Genomic DNA, 18,829 nt, shown 5'->3' with positions numbered 1-18,829 from the left:
TCAAATGGTTCTCCCTCTAACGACACTACAAAATTAAAAGACATTCTGTTGCCTTGAGTAATTAGGGCTAGATCTAATAGTTCTGATAATTTTATTAAATTTGATGGACTTTGAGATTTTTTTCTGAGCTGCTAGTATTATGTGACAGTGACTTTGGACCTGTTTTCCCAAGGAAGTGTCAAAGGAAGCTCACAACGTACTGTAATGCATGGCCTCCCCTTCCTAAACTTGTGAGTCCCCTGAGTATTTAAAACTTCAGAGAGATACACAGTCCTCAGAGACAGAAAATTCCCATACATTTTGTGAAAACTGATTGCTCGAGATGGATCAAAATTAGTGCTCCCACTAAGGAAAAGCCAGCTGCAGTTCAGCCAGTTGGCCAATCACCATGGATATAATGAACAGGCAATCAGCACACGCTTATTTCAGCAGCGGCATATGTTGCCACATTCTCAGCCAAACTGGCAAAAGACATGAAAAGGAGCTGGAAGAAGTACTTGAGCACTGAGAATGGGAAGGACTAAGGAATCTGGGAGACAAAAATAGTTTTAAAGACTTCATTACTTCCACTGTTCACAGAACGACTTAACTTTGGTATCTTAAAACTGCAGATTTTGCCTTGAATAAAAGAATGTATTAATCTCTTATGGAAAAGACATATGGATTCTGCCTTTTAGTCCATATTTCTTTAAGTGATGATATATTTACAATAAGATGCATTTTACGAGGGCCTATGTTTCATTTGTGAATAGCATGAAAAACGGGTTGCTCTCTTTTACAGTACCAAGGAAATGTAAATTGAGAGCTGTTGAAAAGGATTTTCTAACAAGAGAATGAATGGAAGTAGGAGATGCACTCTTATTCTGGTAATGACAGAACAGACTAATGGCATCATCAATACCTGTATGTAAACTCAAATCATATTAACTCAATAGAATCACTAAATTTTAGTAAACAAAGCTGGATTGCTTTTTGTTTTTCAGTGTCTGTTCTTCAGCCTAGCTGACAATTTGAAGACACTGAATGGCCTATTTAAAATCAAATAACTTTTGTAAAACAATAAAATGGTCTGATACAAATTAGGTATCTAATATTTTCCTCTGCTACTGCAAAAATGAAAATATTACAGCCATTACATGAAGTCATATATGCACACACATTATACCTACATACATAAAATATTATAATTTCTTTTTTTCCTAGTCATATTTAGGCCTGTCATAGTAATTAAAAAAAAAAAAATGCAGGGAGTCTCATGCTGAAATGAGTTGCTGGACTAACATAAATATATAAAGCTGAGAATCTTGATGAGTGTATTGGTTTGAAAACAAACCAGTGGGAGATCACAAGTCAAGACTGAAATTAAAAATAAGTGAAATAATACAAGGAAAAGCACTGAAAAAGTCAGATACAACCTAACACCCTGTTAGGGTGGTAGTAGCAGTCCAACTGAAGTAGTCCAGTTGAAGCGGTGATCCTGTGAAGGTCTAGTCTCCAGCTGAAGATCCAGTGGTAGCTCTGGTCCTCTGGGAACCCAGTAGACAGGGCTAGCTCAGGCAGTTCCAAGGCCAGGTTATATCCAGGTGGGAACACCTGGCTCCTCCCTCCTGGGCAGAGCATCTCACAATGGGATGAGGTAAGTCCATGAGTCACACGGTGGGTCCCTGATGGCCCATTGCCTGTCATCCGGGGTGGGCCATTAGCAGGTGATGGCAGCAAACGGCCCACAGCTGGTGGTAATAGAATACTTAACTACATCTATATTGCAACCTAGGACAATGAGACCTGACTTCTAGTTATACAACAATTCCATAAGTAACTGCTGAATATTTAAAATCTTGTATGTTTGTATATATTTGAATCTTCATTTACTGATATTCAGAAAGTATCTTCAGAACTCTCAGTATCAAATTAGCTAATTTGAAGTTACTGAATCACTCCTAGAGACTGATGATTAATTGAAAGTAAAAAACATAGCACTGGCTATTAAAGCATTACAGTAAAGGCATTATAGCAAGAATCAAAGAATGACCATTTTAGCTCAGCCTTTCCAATAAAATCTAGGCAAACCTCTACTTGCAAAGATGTGTGTCTTCAGTGTACTGAAGACTTCAGGTTACTTCAGTACCTTCAGGCTACTTCCAAAAGTTGCATGTATGAGTGAAAAGGAAGTACCAATGAATCCATAAACAGTCATAAGCAGAAAACTTAACGTGGTATTCCAAGAAAACAAGATTATACTGACATCAGTGAATCACAGAAGGGTTTGTTTCAGCAGGGACCTCTGGAGTCCATCTGGCCCAAGGCCCCCTACCCAAGCAGGGTCACCTAGTGCCAGTTGCCCAGCACCATGCCCAGATGGCTTTTCAGTGTCTCCAAGGAGGGAAAGTCCAACACATCTCTGGGCAACCTGTGCTAGTGTTTATTCACTCTCACAGTGAAAAAGTGTTTCCTGATGTTCAGAGGGAACCTCCAGCGTTTCACTTTGTGCCTCTTGTCTTTGGTCCTGTCACTGGGCACCAGTGAAAAGAGCCTGACTCTTCTTACTTTCCTTTCAGGTATTTGATACCTGATAAGATCTTGATAACGTCTTCCATGAACCTTATCTTTTCTAGGTGAAACAGCAGCAGCTCTCTCACCCTTTCTCCACTGGAAGTATTCCCCAGTATCCTGATCATCTTTATGGCCCTTCACTCGACTCTCCCCACTATGCCCATATGTCCCTTGTACTGGGAGCCCAGAACTGGACACAGCACTCCAGGTGTGGCCTTACCAGCACTAAAAGGAGGGGACAGATCACTTCCTTTGACCTTCTGTTACTACTCCCAGGGCATCCTCCTAATGCAGCACAGGGTTCCATTAACTTCCTTCACCACAAGGGCACATTGCTGGCTCAGGACCCACTGAATGCAGTTATATTCATAGAATGTATTTTCTTCCTGTTCAACATATTGTTTAAACACACAGGGTGACTTTGCAACATCAAGACAGATGTGAGCAAAGTCTTTGATATGTACAAACAGTGCCAATACGAACAGCAGCATTTAGGTCTGTTTACTGCTTACTCAGTGAAAACTTTCCTAGTGGAAGCTATGGGATGCAGGATATAACTTGAAAAAGAATAAATAAAAACTTGATATTTTATGAAACTAACAGATTCAGAGATGAAAGAACAAAGGACTCTAAGCTAGACTTAAAGCTAGACCTTAAACACTTATCTTTGGAGTGAAACCTGTTTTTAGTTTAAAACCTGAGAGCAGTTCAGGGTTCTTGTATCTCCCTGTCATGCTGCCTGAGTACACAATGAATGTATACCATAAACACATGCTGAATGGCAAATAATTGCTCTATGAGAACAACTGGGTATTTGGCTGCTAGACATGGATATTATTGTTATGTAAACAATAATATAGGAATGTTAACATTAAAAAAGTTAGAAGTCGAATACATGAATCACTGAAACAATGATTGATACACTGTACTGAAAGAACTTCAATAATTTCTGATAGAAGTAAAATTCCTTGTTGCAAGGCCATGCTGGAAATATTCTAAGTTTATTTTTATCGTCATTTCCCAATAGGCCTGCGACTATCTTAGAAAAGTATACATACTAGGAAAGCTTTCTGGTTATGAATAACATTTATAACTCATCTGAGAACAAAAATAATATTCTCACATGTTACCTAGTTCCCTTACTCTGCCACAAATGTTGTTTATCTCTGCTACAGAGATAAGGCAAGGTTTCAGATGCATCTCTCAAGGCAAGGTATTTCATCTTTCCCACTTAAGTACACATATTTTGCTGAAGACTCTTTAAGCCTCCCATGCATTCCATGTCAGAGCCTTGGTCTGAACAACATTAACCCCACACTCTCTCATTCCTGGAAAGTCCATACCATGAAGATTTTTTACAGAAGCCGATACTAAATCTGACAGCAGTATACCATCAACAGGCAGGTCCAATACAGTTTTTCCCTTTTGTGTACTGGATTACACAGGAGAGAATGACATTGTATCTTAAATTTGGCACTGAAATGTTTTTATTTTCAGATGTCACAGAATGGACACATCCCACTTCTAATGAGCTCAAAAGCCCATGTCATAACTTCAGGCATCTAAATATGAGCATTTGGCCTCTTTGTCTCAGCGTTTTTCATATGAACGATATTTGTCTATGCTATGGACCTTGATATTCAGCAGTGATAGCCACATTCCAAGTTAAAAGCATATCTAAAAAAAAAAGAAAAAGATGGAAAAGAAAACTGAGAGAGAGCCAGCAGACAACACTTTAAATCAAAACTTGCCTGTGCAATTCTCAGGTCCAGCCTGAAGCTATGTAATTTGAAATATGGAGTACTTTCCAGGAGGATGAGATACTTTTACTGTAGCTAGTAAAGCAACTCTGGATTGTCACAACAACTGTAAATAGATAAAATAAATCAATCTGGCAAAATGTACTGTGATAAGAAAGTTTTGCAGAAGTACAAGAACCATTCTGACTAATTTCATTTCATTCAAACTGAATTATGCTCAATAAATAAAATACAACATGATGATAAAAAAAGCCCAGCTCTGTCTCCAGGCTACTTACAGCATAAGTGGATTAAATTCCATGCATAATGGACTAGTAAACAGCAGACCCATATAAAATGAGGAGAGAGAATTTGATTTCAAACGCTGAAACAGTATGAAGTTGACAATTGCACAGAGTTATTAGCCAAATGCTAGGCAGTCAGCCAGAAGGCTTCAACAAAAATTGCCTTAAGCAAGAGCAGCAACCAAGGGGAGGAGTTAACAGGGGAGGAAAAAAAGGGGGGGGAAATTCATTAAATTCACTCATGGGATGATATTTGTCACCAGAAAGGCCAGAATGACAGATGATTAAGATCTTGTTGATGGAAAAAACCAAAAAAACAAGAGTAGATTTAATGTAAGAGGAAGTCAGTGAAATAAGCAGTATATTACCAAATACAAATCTAGAAGACTCCTCCATTGACAGCAAAGGGACAGCCATTTTATTCTGTCAGTCTGTTGTAATTCCTTTTAGAGTTCACTTGGATAATGAGTGATTAATGTCTGTGTGCCTAAAACTAAAACTGTGTCCTAATTGGGTTTGGCTGAGCTAATTGCCTCTGATCAATACAACTGACATATAATATGCTTGTCCTTCAAGAATCTCACTCTGGGTATCATTCCACTTCCCTCAAACCATGCTTCTGACATCCAGGGAAACAGAAATTGGTCACGTTAATAGCAAATTGGAAGTAACACAGAATAACTTAAACAGAGCAGTAAGCACTGGGGAAATGTATATTTTATTTGACTAAAAGCCCCTTGTGCTTCATGACACATCCCACCCACTTGCAGCAGTTTCCTACACGTTTGCAATCCCTTCTCTGCCATCAGCATTTCTCTGCTTCCCTTACACCAGCACAGAGACTCCAGTAGAGTTTTTTTAGTGCAGACAGGGAACAGAGCAGTGGAAGGGGGGGTCCTTTCCAGAACACCTCCAAAACACACAGGTTCTGCTAAGGTTCTTTTACACCCCAGTGCCACTGTAATCATGCCCCTACAGCCACACCAGCATTTTCTGGCACTGCAATGACACAGAAAACACACGACTTTTTCCTCAAATCAATCAATTATGCTTTATAGCCATGGGGAACATCTAATGATAGGAAACAATGCGTACTCTAGGAAAATTACTCAAAAGTGCAATAAAAATAGAAGACCTGATATAACTACTTAATAATACTCCAAATATTGTTGTATGACATTCATTCATTCATACTTAATACATCTTTTTAATTTCCTTGACATCAGGGTCCAGGTTAGTTATATAACCTATGCAGTCTATACAAATATGTTTTCTAACTAACACCTGTCTGGCACTGGCAGCTGCACTCTGTAAGGCCATGGGGTCCTCCTCCCTAGACACAGCAGCATGCCTTCTTTTTAAGCCAGTTGTTGCCAAGTGCATCCCCTCAGATCATTTCCACAGGAGTGACAGTGTGAGAGCCATTGGAAATGGCATAAACTACTATTCTGCCACGAGGCTGGGACATGAGGCTCTTGCCTCTGCTTGGTTTTATGAAGATTACCTACATTGTCCATAAAATTCCAAGTGTAACACACATCTCCCCACCTTAGCTCCAGGAGAAAGGAGCTTGTGAAAACAACACTGTGACCATGTCTAATACCAGGTGGCCACTACACACTGATCTTGATGCCACTCAAAACAGTGGTGATATTTAAGGTGTGTTTCTGAGAAGAAATAAGCCATGAACTGTACTTAATACATTATCAGGAAAATTTTGCTCATTTGAGACACATGCACTTGCAGAGAAATAAATACTAGCAGATCTCTATTTTGCTTTTCTATACACAGCCATGCCCTCTAGTGGAACTCGCTGGTTCACTGCATGTTTTGTCCTTTTCTCAAAATCAGCACACTCTGAACTACATTCACCAGCTGGAGTTACGACTCTCACTTTCTTGTTGGAAACTGCTGTCTTATTAACTTTGAAGAATTTAATTGTACAGAAGTTTGAAGATACTGAAAGAATCCAAATTATAAAGTTTTAAATAAAGTCCTCATTTTTGAGGTAGCCTTCCTATTAGTTGTTCTTTTGAGAGAAGAAAATCCTGTTCTGTGGTCTTTTCCACAAAGTCAAAGTCAAATCAACTAATTTGGTAAGAAACAAAAGGAACTGGAGTAATCTGGGACCATTGCTGATCTATTCCTTTACTTACATAGTAAAAGCACACGAAAATGACAGAAAACTTCAGTAACAGTAAAAATTACAGTTTCAGGCCCAACTTTCACTTGCAAGCTTACTGGTGGAAAAACAGCCAGAGTTCACAGTCTCATGCAGTTTTACACCTGATAGCAGCAGGTTTAACATTTGTGTTTGACTGTCTCACTGACAACAGTAGCACCAAGGAAAGGATAGTCATGGCTGACTATTTAAAGAAAAAAAAAGGCAAAAATGTTAAAGACTAGGAATAAAGTGAAGGTAGAAAAGAAGATGAGGGGAAAGATAACAGGAGCCCATATGCTGCATTCTAAATACTTTTCAGGGTCTGCCAGCTTCAGTGGTGATGGCAAAATTTTTATCAACATCTCCATGACTAAACACAGTTGTGACTGAAGAGTAAGAAAATAAAAAGTCATCCCACTGAATTAGGGTAGGTTTCAGGAAAGGAGCAGCACAGCACCTATGCTGAGATGGTCACTCCCATCACATCAGGACATGTTTTTCCACTACAACCAGTCAGGTGTAACTGTAGGCTGCCCTTGGAAATGTCTGTCCCAAGATATGTGCTCTTATATTCTCCCCAAAAGCAATTAGGATACTGCAGAAGGAGGATCCTCATTCCTGTTTAGCTTCATAACTCTGTTGAGCCATATATCTCCCCCTCACCCAGGTTTTCCCTGTAGGTCAGAAAGGTAGGAATTCAGTACGTGTTCATTCACCAGATACAATGTAAAGAGAGTGGGAGATGAGAACCAAGGAATTTCACCATTACTTTTATCTATTGCTAGAATGTGCCCTTCCTCCCTCCCCTCCTCCACACCTATTTAATAGAAACAGTGAAACTGAAGCAAGATACGATTTGATTATTTCGTACTCTAGTTAAGTCTCATTTGCAAAACACACTTATCCGAGGGCTCACCAATTACAGCACTGTTTTAATCATCACCTTAGTGCAGGGTACTACACATATAAACTTTTTGTTTGGACTAAGCCAATCTGCAAATTTTTCATAGAAAAGGATTAAATGTAGAATCATAACTAACTTTCATGCTGTCAAAAAGGTAGTCCATTAAAAAGTTAACATCTAAACCAAGTCTTTGAACCTATATTAACCTGAAGATTAAGTCCCATACCTATTCTTGTGTGAACTGCATTAAGAATATTTTTACTTGTGGGAAGAAATTATTCTTCTAGTTCTCTTCAGGACTGGTAATGATTACTGTCCATTTTTTTTATTCTGCTAGTTCCAGGGGGAAAAAAGATTTAAAAACCCAGCCACACAAACAAAAAACAATCCCTCCCTCACAACTTCCTTTATCGAGATAAAAAAAATTCTCTTTTCATATAACATAAAAACTTTGTGTCAACTGCAGAGACTATTATATAGCTAAACCCCCAAGAGTTAGTACAGGTAAGAGCAGAAATTAACTCTTATTAGAAAGCTATAAAGGTTAATTTGGAAAAGGAAGATCTTAGAAGCTGCTAGAAATGGCAATGAGGCCTCAGGATAAGTGAGACTATGACAGGTAGTCCTTCTGATGTACTGCTAAATTTAGTTTCCACTTATATCATGCAACCCTGCTGAAGTTTTGGGCACATAAAACTCCTTGATAAGTGCCAACCTTTCTTTTTAGCATGCAGTGGAATTCCTGCAAGAAATGCTGAATCAAAGCCTCATACACACTTCTAAGTCTTTATCAACTAAAACAGTAGTAGCAGATTTTTAGAATTAAAGTTTGTCTCAGGTATTTCTAACAATATTCAGGCTTTATACCAGTACAGAATCAGCTAGCTAAACAAAATATGTATATCATTGAAGAGCCATAATATCCACTACTCGAGTTTTAATCATATTCTACAGATTATTAAAAAGTCATACATTTGCACCCAAAATATCAAGATTGTCAAACCATACTATCAGCAAGATTTGAGGAGAAAAGGACAAAAATTACTTCCACAAACCTGAGAGATTCTAAAGGGCTGAGGGTTTTGTTCACTATTTCTAGTCAGTTTGAGAATGTCATATTGGAGGTTATTAAGCTAGCTGCACTCAAAAGAAGAGATCAAGACACAAACCAGATAGATACCCAAACAAACTACATTCCACATCAGATCACCAGAATGGGAAAGTATTTAAAACCATCTTTCAATGAAAAGCTTAATAGGCATAAACCCGGTCTATGAAGTATCACTCTCTCCAAGTTTTAATCTAAAGTCAATCTAAATGGGGGTCACTAAAGCCTAGCAAAAGGTGGAATTATGGAAAGGCATGATGAGGATGACTTCAGGCTACATAATCAGTTACAGAAATGTAGCCTAATTTATGCCTCTAAGGGATGCTGATCTAGAAAAGTAAAGAAATCTTCATTTGACACCAAGGTTATACAATCAAATATATTTCTGTGCTTTTTGCTCTGAATATTTATTCCTACTGACTTATATCACTGTTCTTTACAGATGTGCAAAGCACAGAATGCTTAGGCATTTGTTGTACAGACCAGTATAGCCAGTTACAGAATATTTGCCTGAAATTTTACATGTGCTTGTATCAGAGAAGCAGAAAAATAAACTAGGAAGTCCTCACTCAGATTCAGGTCAGAATTAATATCAAATAACCAGCTGTGAACTACTTAATTACTATATGAGCAGAACAGGTCATTGATATTAAAAAGTTATTTAGCATTAATTTTATCTCTAGAAAACTTGACCCAAAGTCCCTGGCAGAATGTTAGGTGGCACTGTGCTGAATTAACACCTGAAGGATCTGTTCCTGTCTAAGAGCTGTTTGTCAAATAAATTGCTATTGTACAGAAATATTATTAAATTAGTATAAATATGTAACTTTTGTAGGGCTCAAAATGAAGCCATATAGTTCAACTTCAGTGATGGAAATGCTATAGCCTTGAGCTTTCAGGACCAACTGGGGAATGTCCAGATCAGACCGCATATAGGAAGTTTGGAAAGTGACTACAAAATGAAAAAAAGAAAACCAGGCCTACCACTCTAGAAACAAAAAAGATCAAGCTAAACATGTGAGCTGATAAGGAGTCTGCAAAACCTCCTAATTTTAAATTCCTAAGAACCAGCTAAGTAAAACTTTACACAGAGTATTTATAATTCATCAAAGCCCTTGAGCAGGGCATGTGCTTTTAGAAGTCTCTTCCAGTCTTGTACTTCTAGAATTACTGTGACTGTTAATTCTATCTGAACAAATTTCACCTCCCAGATTCTACACAGGGATGGAAACAAAACTGTACAGCAGTCTATGAATAGTTTCTCTAACTGTAAAAAAAAGCAATAGAATCTAAAAGTTCTTATTCACTGCAAACTAGCAGGGCCACCACTGACAAAAACCATTCATAAGAAAATTCATACGACTTCTCAAAGGAAAGCTGCAAATTAAAGGTTAAAACCCCTGCCTTGTCTTCTGAACACTTTAATTCCATATATTACATAAAGCCAGATAGCACAGCTTTTGTCAGCATTTGTAATGCATGTCTGTGAATACATCAGAAAACACTTAATTCAAGGCCTTCCCCTCTTAGCCTGGAGAATTAACCACCCAGGCAAGTGGGAAGTCTCTTTTATCAGATATTGTTGTTACATCAAGCATGAGAAAAATACCTTCTTAATGTCATACATTCTTTCACAGACCTTCATATGCAGTCTGCCATGAAAGCTGTCTTTCTGACCTCAAGATAAGGTAAGCTACATCAATTTCAATCTTTGGAATATCAACCCAAACATTTTTCTTTTAATAGGCATTTAGCTTTTAATTTTTATTTATGTCACAGATCAATATTTTTTTTTCCATAAGCCAAATCAGAAACAATCTACAGGTCACACACTCTCCTAAAAACACACAAGCTGTGTTGGGATTATGGTGTCAATTTTCCAGTTGTTTCAAAGTACCTCAAAGCACTCCTGAATATACTTCTGCAGTATCAAATGACACACCCAGCACTCCCCCTCTGCATACATTCTCCTTGTAACAAATTATTTCAGTGCCCTTCTCTTCATTTTTTTTTTTAACTTTCAACCAAAATTGAATTGGTTAGCAAATAAAACTGTTTGACTTTGAAATCTCCATTTTTTGTAGAAGTTGAAATCTCAATTAAATGGAAGTCTGAGATTTCCCAGATCCATCTAAAACCTAGGTCCATATCACTCAAATACTAACTGAAAACACACAGGGTGTGGGACTGTCTTCCTGCTACTGTGACTGTAAATAAAGCCATTCAGAAAGACTGGGCAATTGTTCTGAAAAGGTCTTGATTCCACTTCAGCTGTCTAAAGATTTGCTGAGTGACTAAACAGTTATTATTTGAGCAGACAGTACCTAGAAATGTAATTTAAACTTTTCACTGCGTTATTTACTATTTGTAACAGTCACTGTAAGAATCACTGGTATTTTTAAAAGATCTCCAAAGAAAATAGTGGACACATGGAAAACCCAACTCCGTGCTTTGCAAGGACTTTGAAAGGTTGTCATCTATCTCTTACTCCAAAAACCTGGCAACCCCAGGGAGACCCAGTGGTTTTGCTTTCTGTACTTTTAAGATTTCGTCACAAAGCCTGATTCCCTGAGTTCACAGGATGGGTCAGGTTGGAATGGAGCACAGTGGGTCATCTGCTCCAACCACTGCTCAAGCAGTGTCATCCCAGAGCACATGGCACAGGATTGCATCCAGGTGGATCTTGAGTATCTCCAAATGTGGAAACCACAACCTCTTTGGGCAACCTGTTCCAGTGCTTGGTCACCCACACAATAAAGAAGTTCTTCCTTATATTCTAATGGGACTTCCTGGGCATCAGTTTATACCTGTTACCTCTTGTCCTATTGCTTCGCACCGCCAAGAAGAGCCTGGCTCCATCCTCTCGCCATCTTCCCTTCAGACACTTACAGACATTTATATGGTCCCCCCTCAGCTGCCTCTTCTCAAGGCTGAACAGGCCCAGCTCCCTGAGCCTTTCCTCGTCAAAGAGATGCTGCAGTCCCTGCATCAACTTTGTATCTTTAAGGAGCTCACTCCTACGCTACTGTCCCTGATGTCAAAATCATTCTGGTGAGGGTCTCAACTTGCCGAGGGGCTTTCCTGTGGTCTTTAAAATAACCTCTAAATAGACGCTACTTCAGGGATCCACGCAAGCCGCCCGGGCTTTAACCGCAGTTCCACCTCACACGGGGCGGGACGCAGAACGACGCGCTTGGCTCTGCCCAGTAATCCCTCGCGCTCACAACTTTGCGATGATACACTGAGCCCGGAGAGGCGGAAGAGCCGGGGCGGGCTGAGGAGAGGCGGCACCGGAGGCGGGAGCGCAGCCCAGCCCCGCCCGCGCCCCACCTTCCCGGCACTGGCCTCCGCAGCCGGGGAAGGCCGGGAAGATGCTGGAGACGCTGCGGGAGCGGCTGCTGAGCGTCCAGCAGGACCTCACCGCCGGGTGGGTATCGCCTGCGGCACGGCGGAGCTGGCGGGGGCAGCGGGAGAGGTCTGCGTGCTGCGGCTGGCCGGGCGGGGGGGGAGAGCAGGTGACCGGGGCCGGGGGAGGCGGGGACTGGCACCGGGAGGGAGGAAGAGGAGGAGATTGCGCAGACGGGACCCGCTGCCGGGGCTGGTCTGTCACCCGGGGTGCCCTCGTGGGTGCGGGGACAGCTGGAAAGGCTCCAGGGTGCCATAAAGCCCCTTGCTCCCGGCTGATGGCGGGCTGGCGAGTCCTGCGGGCAGCTCGGGCTGGAGGAGGAGCCGCGGTGCCCGGGAAACAGCTGCGGTCAGGTCAGGGAGAGAGGAGAGAGAGAGGGACAGACAGACCGCTGTTGTGAGAAGAGATGTGAATGGGGTCAATTAGCGCGCTTACATTTTTTATGAAGTAGCCGACCTTCAAGGTTTTATGGATCAGCGTTATGGCTTAAAGAGCATTGCTGGGCGCCGCTTGGTGCATGGAGAAACTTGCTTTTCCTTGGAAGAGGAGCTGCTGTCACTTGGGGAAAAGAAGCGCAGTATAAGCAGGTGGAACAGCTCCTCGCTTGCACTAAAAAGTAGAAGGATATTTTTCCTACGTTGCTTCACGAGGTTTATTTGGAATGGCCCCGTGTCGATGCTATTTTTAGTGCAAGCAGGTGGCCCAGTGAGTGTCTCTGGAAGTCAGCGAGTGGCCGCAGGACAAGGTCATGCCTGTGCTGCAGAGCTGGTGGCTCGTGATGAACCACGGGGGAGTATCGTGTTGTAATCAATTGCTTTTAAAAACTGTGTGGTCTTTGGCAATGTTAAGGTTGCCTTGTAATACTCCTGTGGTAAATATTCATATATAGTGAGGAATGTCTGTGTACCTCAGAAACTTTAGTAGTTTATAATGACTTACTCGTAGCAGTGTATGATGGTCAAGAGAAATTGGTAGAAGAGGCTGCCAATCAAACAGATAAGTTGCTTACCTATTATCTGTCTCATTTTACCAAACAGCAACTGAATATTAAACTGTCTGGAAAATACAGACGAAAGCATTGCTTTATTTCTGTCTGTCCTTTTTTTTGCTTCTCAGAGGAGTTGATAGTACAGTGTAAGGCTCTTTTGAAAAGGGTGTTTTTCACGTGGTGAGAGAGGACAACAGAAAGGTTACAACATGCCAGATCTGATGGTCATTTGTTTTTCCATATATTGCTGCAGTGGAGTCAGTATATTTCCGCATAGTCTCTAATTTGCTTTCTTCCTTGTGTTGAAATGTTTGCTCTGAGAAAGTCCCTGGTTTCACAATTTCCATCTTTGTGTTTTGGCAGCTCCATTAATGCGCCCTTGTTCCAGTGTCCCGTCTTTAAGTGGTCTTTTCATCTGCAGTGCAATCTTTTTTCTTTTCTGTTGGGAGCCTGTATCTCAGAACCACAGTGACAGAGGCTGTGGAAGGCATCTTTCTTTTTTTTCCTTTAGTGTCCCCATGTAGCCAGAGTGCAAGTTGACCTGGTTTGCCCCTTCTTCATTCCTAGACAATGCAACCTCATTTCTTAGTGGTCTGGATTAATCTGTTCTGCACCCCACCAAAGTGGTAATAGAAGTAATTTTGCAATGTTGAGACTTTAGCTTAAACTTGTCAAATTCTCAAAACCCAAAGAAAGTGTTTCTGGTGTCAAGTTGTGGCCAATTTGTTAACTACACATAGTTGCTTGCAAAGTGGAACAGTTGAATTTCTTGAAATTGTGAGAGGGAAGGTTTTCCACAACTTCTAAGAAAACAATACCACTTCCCAGTGAATAAGGGAACATGTATGTAATTTGAACATGTATTTAATCTGAAAAAGATTAAATCTGGGTGGTGTGGTTTAAAGAAGGCAGTTTGGAATTACTCGCCATTTCTGTGGCTTCTTTTCCCGCTCAGTTGTGTCTGCTGTGTGAGCAAGGTATCTGAATTTTGACCCATGTACCTCTTAGCTTTTGCAGGAGGGGGAAAAACAATCAAAATGGATGCAGAGGAGTGCTGCTTTTTCAGGCCAGAGTGCATACTGGGGAACATGGCAGTAGAGAAGGGCAAATTGCACAGCTGCCTTCTGCAGTGGGTTTCTTCGTTTCTTCCTCATTGTGCTATGGTTGTTGCTAGTAGTCTTGGCTATTATAAACAGCTTTCTAAGAGGGAGCAGAGACCTGCCCTAGCATGTCTTTTCTGAAATTGTTAACCACCTATTTTGCTGTAGAAAATGAAGTTTCTTTTAGTTCCTTAAAAATACATGATGGTCGAGTCTGGGGGAGTGATTTGGCTCCCGCTTGTAGCAGCCTGAATATCTGTATAGTAGGTTGTTCCTCAGTCCCTGGGTCAGTGAGGATTATAGATCTTTCTGGAGGATTCCTTTGGCTCTCATAGCTCGTTTCCATCTTGCCCATGTCTATGTAATTTATTTCTTCCTAACTTTTGCTGTCCTGGACAGCTGTAACTCCAAAGGACATAAAGATGGAGGACAGCCATTGTCTTGGTAGTCAGGGAATAGTCAGAGGTTTTGGTTCTCGCTGTACTCTGTCAACTTGACTAGCATATACAGGTTGTCTGAAAAAGTGTGGAAAGAGTTGGAGGGGAGGGTTGTTTCGTTGGTTTGGAGGGGTTTTTTGCTTTTGAGGAGCAAGATACCAGTCAGTTTGAAATGTATGAACCAAGCCTCAGATGTGCTCAGTAGCAGTGCACTGTGGTGATGCTGCTGGAGATTCTGAAAGTCGGCACAGGAAAAGTCATGCTTGTGCTCGTTTTGTGTTGGCAGACTTAGGGCAAGCGGGTTCATGTGTATGTGTGACTGTCATGCTTTTCCTTGCTGTTAGAGCCTTCTTGTAAATGGTATTCCTCAGGGCTGGAGCGGTTGTTTCTATGCAGGTCTTTAATTCCTGTCTGCTAAGGAAACTGTATTGAGAGATGGATGACTTGTATACACAACTCTCGATAAATTTTTCATACTGAAATGCCTGATGCACTTGCACCAAAAATCTCAAGATTTAGAGGTAGTGTCAGTGTAAATAAGTTCATATGAGGGTCTCCACAAAACTAAGTGAAATTTGATTTATTTGTGAAACAAGCTGGAACAAAATTAACCGTAATAGACAGGAATTAACATGTATTCAAACAATTTGTTCTCTGTTTTTGGTGTTGTAAATGTCTGATGAATTTGTGCTTTGATTTGTAGGTTGAAGACTTTGGGCGACAAATCAAGAGATGCAAAGAAAAGCAGGCAGAGGTACTTCTGAATGTCTTATATATAGCATTAATATAGGATGCTCTTGTTAAGGAAAACTTGAAGTGGCTTATATATATGAGCCAATTGCAAGAACATTTGCATACAGCTTTACAAAATACTGTTTTGAAAACAGAAAAGCTTAACCAAAGCAAATGCTTTGCTTAATAGAGCCTTCATTGATAGGCCTAAATAATTTGTAATGGCTGTAAATCAGTTTATAAATTACTATTTAAATTAAATGAATATGCAATGTTGTTGTAGTACCTCATAGAAGATTCAAGTTGCAGTACCCTGAAATGTAATTGTTTACAATCTCTGTGAATCTTATTTCCTAAAATGATAACTCAGGGTTTTCATAGTGTAAAAACAGAAACAGGAGCCTTTTTATTGTGGAAAATATGTGTGTAGTGATATACTTCAATTATCTGTTTCAAGGAGTTTTGTGAATTGTGCTGATTTGTCTATTTTTCCTTCATTGTTTTGGGGTTTTTTTTAGTCCCCTGCATTTTAGTTCCCTGCTCATTTTTTCAACCTGCATAAGCTGCAGGAATAGACTACTTGATGTCTGTAAATGACACCTGTGGGAGTTACTTCTTCAAATCACCTCAGATATGCTTCAGTGAAAAGCATGTTCTTAATAAAACATGCAACGTAGACACAAATTAGTTTAAAAACAAGCCCAGTGCTAAAAGTAAAGCATCTGAAATAAACTGTCTTAAGTTCTGAATCACAATGTTTTGGATGAATTTTTTTATTTAACAGAAGACCAGGTGTATGGACAAGACTAAACTAAGGATGGGTGAAGGTTGAGTCTTTTGAATCATCAGAAACAAGGGACTGCTGCAGTGGCTTTTGCTTTGCTGGGAAAGTTCAGGGACAAACATTGCTTAGCTTGATTGTAAGGATGGTTGAGAACATATGGATGGTAGCTGAGGAGAGGCAGTAAGGGTGGTGTTGCAGTGGGAGTTTTGTCACTGACCCTCTGATCAAGGGGAGAAATATCTTTTTCTCTAAACAGATTGAGGAATCCTCTGTATCATTAAATCCCCATTCTTATGGGGACCTTTAGCTTCCACCTGCTGAAAGGACAACACATAAGTATGCAGTCAAGAAGTGTGCTGGAGGGTGTTGGGGATAACATCTTGATGCCTCTTCATGACTTTTTTGGCATGCTGTAATAGCCTTAGGAAAGCCAGAGCTCACCTGGAATTTACATTTACGGGAGATGTCAGGTTTGAGAAGAGCTTCTAGCCCTGCATTAGTAATAAAATGCTGAAAGAAAACATGGGATTAGTGATGAATGGGGTGAATTGCAGCAAATGTAGATGTTGTTGGGTTACTTAATGCTTTTGTGGCTTCAGTGACTTTTGCTGCAGTGGAAGGGTTCAAGGAGACTGACCAGTAGTGAATGAAAATAGATTGAAGATACTCAATCCATAAAAGCCCGTAGGACCATTTGTGTCAAGAGGTGCCTCATGAAATTCAAGAGGTACAAATTCTATGTTTCCCTGGACAGAAAGTATCCCCTGCAACAATACAGATGGGGCCTGATAAAATAGCTGCTAAAAGGACCCTGGGGTTCTTGGCAGACAGCAGGACAGTGACATGCTTTGCAGCAGGGACTGGGCAGTACAAACAAGACCCCAGACAGTAGGATTGAGGAACGTGATTGTTCCCTGCATTCAGCACTCCTTAGACCACTCACTACCCTGTCTGATGTGGTCCCCATTGTGAGAAAGGTGTTAATATTCTGGAGCAATTTTGTGGAGGGCCACCAAAATGGTTGGGGTAGGAACTCTGTATGCGGAAAGGCTGAGGCAGTTGTTCAGCCTGGAGAACAGGTGACTTCTGGGAGACCTAGCAGCAGCCTACCATTACCTGTGAAGTGGTTATTGAGGAAACTGGTGTGTGGTAGGAACACAAAAGGTGATAAGCATATGTTGAAAGAAGAGATGATCAGACAGGGAAAGCTGGGAAAAGTTTCCTGAGGAAACTACTTTGATCTCATAGCTGGTCCTGATTTTAACAGGGAATTACAATAGAAACTTCCTGAGGTCCCTTTGCACCCCACTGATTCTGTCACTTTTCCCTTGCCTTAAGGAAAAAAGGTTTAATTTATGGTAGGGTTGGGTTTTTTTTTTTTCATTCAAATTGTTTGGGTGACAGTGCAAAATACTCTGTTTGGGTGATCTTCCAAGAGACAGATTTTGGATGATATCAAGATCTTCACATCCTTTGAAATGTTGCATTGTTAATTTTCTATAAGTTATTACAACGTGTCTTTATATTTCAAGCTTGTTAGTGAAAGTGTACACACCTGATAGGAGATCATCAGAGTGTTAAACTGGCAAAGGTTCTTTACCTTAGTATTTATTTTTAGTATAGAATATATTAAGTGCAATAGCTGTTTTGAGAGACATGAACTTGTGTAATAGTCTTTTTTTCAGAATATTTCTGTGCCCTGTTTTAAGTTAAAACCATGTTCATCCTGTGACTTTAACTGTACTAAGAAATTATTTAATAAAACTTGTTTTGAATGGGTACAGTCAAAAAGAGGTAAGAATGGACTATTGTAAAGCAACAAAGGAAAAAAGCATTGGAATATTCTTGTGAGATACACTGTGTAATGCATTTTAAACCAGAATTGGCAAAATGTTTGTGAAAGTGAACAGTAGGAAACCTTTCTGTGCTCAGCATATCTGTCAAGTGCAGATGTGTGTGCACACATTTTTTTATAACAGCCTTCTATACTTAACGATTTTGTATATTTGCAATTTGTTTTATAGAACTGCCCAATGTTTGCCAGAGTTTTCTGCTGGACTGGAATTACTAAGCAGGTATGACCTTCCTTTTCTTTATTAGTGTCAGCTGCCTATAATTTTAGAAATAACTTAATTAAATTAAGAAAAGGAGAAGAAAACCCAAATGTTTCTAATAGGTTTGTGGATGTTCTGCATTTAGTAGTGTGGGAGTGGTTACCAAATGACAAATGTTTTTAAAGCTTGCCCAATCCTTAACTGCTGTCATATTAATGAAACAGAAGGTCTGGAGGAAAAGGCACATTTGAAAGTTGACTTTAGTTCATGTTCTAATGTGCAGGGAGGAAGGAGGCCAGCACTGAGCCCCACTCTGAGGTTTTATAATTTAGACATACTTGATACCATTTCCTTCTGGCTTTTTTTTTTTTTGGTTGGTTGTTTTTTTGTTGTTGTTTTTGCTAGGTTTTGTTTGGCTTTTTTTGTGGGGGGATGTTTTGTTGGGGTTTTTTTTTGTGGGAAGGGGTATATGCATGATTACAGTCTTGTTAATTTTTTTCATTTTTCGTAATGAAATTGCATTCCAAATAATGTTTAAGACAATGTGTTGTTTTA

The 18,829-nt window shown here is 40.1% G+C and overlaps 1 protein-coding gene and 1 long non-coding RNA gene across 3 annotated transcripts in view; one reads left to right on the top strand and one right to left on the bottom strand.

Annotated features, from left to right (window-relative positions):
- LOC146441492 (uncharacterized) overlaps nucleotides 1-12,062 on the bottom strand; it is an 85,540-nt gene extending 73,478 nt beyond the window's left edge. Inside the window, exon 1 of the long non-coding RNA XR_014849931.1 lies at nucleotides 11,581-12,062. This is a non-coding gene — a long non-coding RNA (uncharacterized LOC146441492). The remainder of the gene's footprint in view (nucleotides 1-11,580) is intronic.
- DTNBP1 (dystrobrevin binding protein 1) overlaps nucleotides 12,043-18,829 on the top strand; it is a 64,325-nt gene continuing 57,538 nt past the window's right edge. Inside the window, exons 1-3 of one of the 2 annotated variants that reach the window (XM_085051819.1) lie at nucleotides 12,043-12,200; nucleotides 15,408-15,458; nucleotides 18,245-18,295. In XM_085051819.1, coding sequence (XP_084907945.1) covers nucleotides 12,145-12,200; nucleotides 15,408-15,458; nucleotides 18,245-18,295 — 158 coding nt within the window. In that variant the 5' untranslated portion in view covers nucleotides 12,043-12,144. Of the gene's footprint in view, nucleotides 12,201-12,402; nucleotides 12,767-15,407; nucleotides 15,459-18,244; nucleotides 18,296-18,829 lie in introns of those variants that run through there. The other variant, XM_085051818.1, reaches the window with a different exon arrangement.

The sequence above is a fragment of the Lichenostomus cassidix genome, chromosome 2 (genome assembly GCF_008360975.1).
Source record: "Lichenostomus cassidix isolate B80296 chromosome 2, HeHo_3.0, whole genome shotgun sequence".
In the NCBI taxonomy this organism is placed as follows: domain Eukaryota; kingdom Metazoa; phylum Chordata; class Aves; order Passeriformes; family Meliphagidae; genus Lichenostomus; species Lichenostomus cassidix.
The sequence above is the reverse complement of the archived record's forward strand: the minus strand, read 5'-3'. Positions and strand labels throughout refer to the sequence as shown.